The sequence below is a fragment of the Nicotiana tomentosiformis genome, chromosome 11 (assembly GCF_000390325.3).
Source record: "Nicotiana tomentosiformis chromosome 11, ASM39032v3, whole genome shotgun sequence".
Taxonomy (NCBI): domain Eukaryota; kingdom Viridiplantae; phylum Streptophyta; class Magnoliopsida; order Solanales; family Solanaceae; genus Nicotiana; species Nicotiana tomentosiformis.
The window spans coordinates 25,813,593-25,819,453 of record NC_090822.1 but is presented as its reverse complement, the minus strand read 5'-3'; the positions used below and the strand labels follow the sequence as shown (position 1 = coordinate 25,819,453).

The 5,861-nt window shown below is 33.9% G+C and overlaps 1 protein-coding gene across 1 annotated transcript; it reads right to left on the bottom strand.

Annotated features, from left to right (window-relative positions):
* Nucleotides 1-1,213: 1,213 nt before the first annotated feature.
* On the bottom strand, nt 1,214-4,989 carry LOC104093826 (uncharacterized). The gene is made up of 5 exons (XM_018769989.2): nt 4,881-4,989; nt 4,085-4,188; nt 2,895-3,045; nt 1,888-2,804; nt 1,214-1,800 (listed from the first exon to the last, which is right to left on the bottom strand). The coding sequence occupies exons 4-5, from the start codon at nt 2,485-2,487 to the stop codon at nt 1,678-1,680; spliced, it is 723 nt and encodes a 240-aa protein (XP_018625505.1). The 5' UTR covers nt 2,488-2,804; nt 2,895-3,045; nt 4,085-4,188; nt 4,881-4,989; the 3' UTR covers nt 1,214-1,677.
* Nucleotides 4,990-5,861: the final 872 nt, after the last annotated feature.

Genomic DNA, 5,861 nt, shown 5'->3' with positions numbered 1-5,861 from the left:
ATTGTCCAGAAATGTGGTTTGGCATGTCAAAAAATAGTTCTTCATCCAAGAGGAAGTGCCACTGTGGGAAATTTGCTGACCACTTCAGAAGTAAGTGATTATTATTAAATTTTATTGTGTTTGAAATTTTTTATAATTTAACGAATTGTTTCCCTTTGATTTGTTTGAATTATATTTTGGTGTTAAGGTAAGCTTTATGTGGTTATTGGGAATGGTCAGATGATCATATTCCAGATAGAGCGCTTGTTGTAACCAATAATTTAAGGTCTCAGTTGGATGCGGCAAATGTTAAAATCAGTACTTTAAAGTCGTCGTTGGACAATGTTAAAATTGAAAGTGATAAATTGAAGGAGAAAATGGTCATCGTGAAGGCAAGAAACCATGTTCAAGTGACTAAATTGGAAGAAAAAATCCTCAAGATGAAGATTTTCATTATCATTTTATGTACCTCTTTTGTTAGAATTTTAGCTGCTAGGATAATGAATTGAAGTTGATTATGATACTTGAAGTATTTTGTAGGGAATGCTACCTCTTTTTTTGATGTTTTGTAATTCCAAAAATTATGTAGGCTCATATATCATATGAGTTCACTTTTGTTTAGAGTACTTCAAATATTGTAACCTTGATGTTTTAAGTTGAAGTTTAAGTTCTAATGTTAATTGCTCTTGTTGGTTCTACTATAGATTTAAGTTAAAGTTTAAATTGCTCCACGTTTAAGTTGAAGTTTTAAGTTGGTCTTATTGTTTAAAGTTGCTCCATATCATTTGGTTGTTCATATAGCAAGTCTCAAATTGCAGATTCAACAAACTGCACAAACTACAAATTCAATATTAACATAAATAATATATTCAACCAACTGCACAAACTGCAAATTCAATAATTGCATGAACTGCACATACTGCAGATTCAACAAACTCTGCACATACTGCACATGAATAAACTCTGCAGATTCAACATACTGCACATACTGAATATTCAACATTAGCTGCAAAACAGCAGATTCAACATAATGAACATACTGCAGATTAACTGCAAAACTGCAGATTCAAAACTGAAACAACAAATTTAGCTAGTAACTGCATATTTTATTACACAAAATAATTCAGATTTGTAGAGACATGGATGTCATATTATACCCTCCCTCCCCCCCCCCCCCTCCCCCCAAAAAAAAAACTGGCACAAACATAGTGATAATATGACATCCAACCCCAACTTTCAGAAAGAAGTCTTAACAAACTATATAATAGGAAATGTAATTTCACATTGCAGTAATTACAACCCAACAAACTACACAAAAAATAGCCTATTTAATTTTATTACAATAGACTACAGTTGCTTCCCCTTCTTGGCTTCAGCTTATACACTTTCTTTTTGCTTTGCATCTCCAGTTGGCTTCCAGTTACATCACTTTTTCCCTTTCATTTGAGGCCTGGTGGTTTGAAAGGAAGTGATTTGGAAGACTGGCACCATTTGTATCACCAGTGAAGGAAATTACCCTTACACTTGAAGTTTGAGGTGGTTTTTACTTTGCAGAAGTCTTGTTTTAGATTCTGACACAGTTGTTGGCCTTGTAACTACATTTGGATCAAGTTCATGGAGGTCAAAGTCAGGGTAATGGACTGCTTGATTGACTGTGCATAGAGGCATGAACACAAAATTTGAGCCTTGAACACTCGACTAACTTGCTTGACTAGATTGGGGTGCTGTTAGGTGTATTTCTTCTTCTGATTGTTGCCCTACACTATCATCTTCATCAACTAGATGTCTAGCATTTTTCCTTGCCCCTTTTGCCATGGATAGCTATTGTTAACAAGTAAAAACAGTTAGATAAAGTAAATGTTAGTACTGTTAACAAGTAAAATAAGTTAGATAAGCTGGAGGTGTTACCTTCTCACAACCCCTTGCATTATGATTTGCCTCTCCATAGTTGGTGCAAGTCATTACTCTCCATTTTCTTGAATTTGCGCATTCACCTTGCCTTTTGATTGCCTCATCTTTCTGTCTGGTTCTCTTGATTTTAGGCCTCGCCATCTTGACTAACTCAGGTGGTTCCATTGCTTGCGATGGATCTACCTTCCAGAATTTTTCACCTCTGACTGACTGCAACTTGTACTTGTAGGTAAGTAGATATGCTTCTTTGTTGTACCACCAGTTGATTTCATTCACAAGCTCCAACTTTTTGTATTGCAGGGATTTAATTGCATGTGGGCATGGGATTCCAGTAAGATCCCATCCCCTACATGTGCATTTTTTCACCACCATATTTATAGTGTGCTTATTTGTTCCTTCCCTGATTTCAGATTTATTGTCACCATTGTTGTCCACATAACAAGAAGTATTAGCTATCTTCAAGTACTCATTGTATAGCTTCAAACTATGTGGACTGAAATTATTTTCCCATGACCTCATAACTTCCTCCCTTTCCCCCAACTGGTTCATCAACTTTATCCTTATCTCCTCAAGCATTTTAATGATTGGTTTTTGCATTGCTTCAACCAGCCATGCATTCACAGATTCAGTGAAGTTATTCCCCACTTTTTGGTTCTTGCACAGAGTATCAAAATAGGCTCTACAACAAGCCTGAGGAGGATACTTTAACAATAATTCAACAACTTCCTTACTCAGTTCACCAATACTCTTCAACTGGTCCTTGAAATCTTCCTCATAAGAGCTCTAGGGACTCCACCATAGAACTTCTTGAACTCATTTGTCCTCCATCTTTTGTACCAATTTGACTCTATGTGCTTCACACAAAATCTATGATGTGAATCAAGTAGCATATTCTGGATTGCCTCAATTAATCCCTACATAATGAAAGTGAATATAAGTAAACATGCAGTACTTAACAACAAATTCAGATGAAAGAAATAAAGATATCTGGACAGAATTCATACCTTCTGCATATTTGACATAAAGGTAATTTCTTCACCCTCTTTGAGATCGAGTGACCTTTGAGCAATTCCAAGAATCAGGTCCAAATTCTTTTGGTTTCTTTATCAACAGTTGCCCATGCTATTGGATAAGCCTGATCATTAGCATCTAGAGCTACAACAAGTAGCAACTGACCTTTTACTTTTCTTTTCAAAAATGTACCATCTAAGCCAATAAATGGTCTCAGTCCTTCTCTAAAATCAATCTTCAGTGCTTGGAAGCAAGTATACATTCTCAAGAAATTTTTTTTACCTTGAGCAAGAGCATCCTTTGACAAATTAGTGACTATATCATTGCCTGAATTACTTACTCTAAGCTCATTTTATTGTAATCATCTCTGAAGCTACCATCCAGTTTCTCTAAAATCAACCTCTTAGCCCTTTCGCACTTTCTATAACTAACATTAATACTGAATGTGTTTTTCAGTTCTACTCTCATCTCTTTTATCTTAAACTTTAGATTATCTTACACTTTCTTCTTGAATTAATTTGCTATTGTATAATAATCAACCCTAAAATTATCAAATGCTTCATCACAGGTATATTTTGCTTTTAAGGTCTTTACCCTAACACCAGGAAGGTTCCCTTCTCCAGTAATATGAAACAAAGAGGCAGTCAAATACACATCCATACCTTAGCCTTTTTGTACAATTTTTCTTTAATTTGAGCTCCTTTTATTTTTGCTAAGGCATAGAGGTTAAGATATTTTCTTGCTTCAGGTATATCCTTGAAGCCTATACTCTTATACAATTCCTTATAATTATCCAAACCTGGCATAATCTCTCTTTTCTTTTGACTAAGAAATGTTTGTAATTCATCACTACCATACTCTACCTCTCCAGAATTAGAATCAGATTCAGATTCAGAATCACTACAATCAGTACCAACTTTATTTAATACTGGATAAGACTCAGAATGATGGACTATGTTAGTCACATTGATAGACTGCTCATACTCATCTACAGTATAGAAATGAAGAGTTTTAAATTCATCAGAGATTAGACACAACATATGTCTTATACCAACATCATTCTCAATCTCATAATAATTACCAGATGGACCATTCACAATTAGTTGTTGAACACCCACATTTCCTAACTCATTAGTGTATAACTCCACTAGATATTTATACGATACAAGTTCAGAATTATAACCTCTCTTGATATGGGACAATTTCTTTGAATACAAGACATGTGGGCTTGTGATCCAGTCCCCACCATAATGCAAGATTAGGTCCACCAATGGCATCCTTGATATTCTGTAAAGGTAAATAAAACAATAAAGAATCATAAATGGGGACAACAAAAATTTGAATAATATAAACAATATTAATAAAGAACAATAACTAAGCAATTAAAAAATCAAAATTATAAAGCATGTATGGATTTAGGGGAACAAAAACAGCATGTAACAACTAGGGGATCACAAATAATTCAAATAGTAAAGGCCCACTAGCACTAAAATATTCACAGATTTCAGTTGTGAGGGAACAATATTCAACACACCCAGCACAGACATATGCTGGACAAGAAAATGACTAAAAAGAACAATTGAAACCCCACATTCTCATATCTCACCAACTTTAATGCTTAAAAATTTCAAAGACATATGCCAATAGAGACAAAAATCACATAAACCCAGCACAGACAAAATCGAAACAAGACATATCACAAAAGTTTATTCGGGATCACAAAAAGACAAAAATAATCCATACTATATTGTCGACCATCAATAATCCTAACAGAAAAAGACTAAAACAACACATGCAAAGACATTCCACATAAAAAAAATAAGACAAAAAAGTCAAAAAATAACATCTTAAACTAAGACATAAGAATACAAAATATATTAAAGCCCCAAAATGATTTGAGTATAAAACCCTAATAATAAACTAAGACAAATACACATAGAAGGGAGATAAACAAACAAAATTACACGGGTTAAACATACCTTTTCAGAAAAATGATTCTTGAATCGGCAGCATCGACTAACAATAAGTAGTGTTAAGAACCCTAATTTGATCACGTTGGTTGAATGAAGGAAATAAGAGACTGGTGTATTTGGGCTCTTTTTTTAATTAAAAGATCGTGTGGGTCGGATAAAATGAGTCGGGTCAGTGGGTCAATTAAAAACATTAGCAGGTGGGATTAGTTCATCCAATGAAAGACTGACACGTGGATATTTTTATTTTAAATTTAGGAGTAGATGGCGGAGGGACATTTTAATTTTTGGGCACAAATGGTAGGGTCCTTTTTTAATTGAATAGTATAACGGGGGACACATATGACTTATATTAGCTAGTAGAGAGACATATATGGCCCTTTTTTGATATATAAATGCCATAAAAGATTTTAGGGGAAAAGGTCCAAACTTACCCCTTTACTTTTGAATATTGTCTACATCTAACCTCCGATATACTATTCGGCCAAATTTACCCCTACCGTTATACTATCCGGCCAAATTTATCCCTACCATCAGTAAACTTTTAAAAACTACCCCTCAGTATAACGATAGGGGTACATTTGGTCGAATAGTATAATGGAGATTAGATATAGACAATATTCAAAAGTAGAAGGGTAAATTTGGACTTTTTTCCAAGATTCCATTGATATGTGTGCTTGTGGTCAATATAATTTATTTTAATATTTTTTGGTCACTAAACGAATCCTATCTTGTAATTATCTTATAACTAGTTTTTATGTACGTGTTTCACACGTAAAAAATAACCAAGAAAAGAGAGATGAAAAAAAAAGTTAAGTAAGAAAATAAATTTAGAAGCGTACAATACCATAGACATGTTTAGTAGCAGTAAACAATGCTAAGTTCATGCAACTTATCTCTTATGAGGATATATTAAACACATCACTTTTTTAGCTCATTAGTACCTTGTATGCTTGATTATCATTGTTATATTATAAATTATTTATACGA

Excerpts from the sequence above, each read along its gene's own strand:
- LOC104093826 (XM_018769989.2), bottom strand. The coding sequence starts at position 2,487 with ATGCAAAAACCAATCATTAAAATGCTTGAGGAGATAAGGATAAAGTTG. Across the intron at positions 1,801-1,887 it reads ATGCAAGGGGTTGTGAGAAG|CTATCCATGGCAAAAGGGGC; the intron begins GTAACACCTCCA and ends TGTTAACAATAG.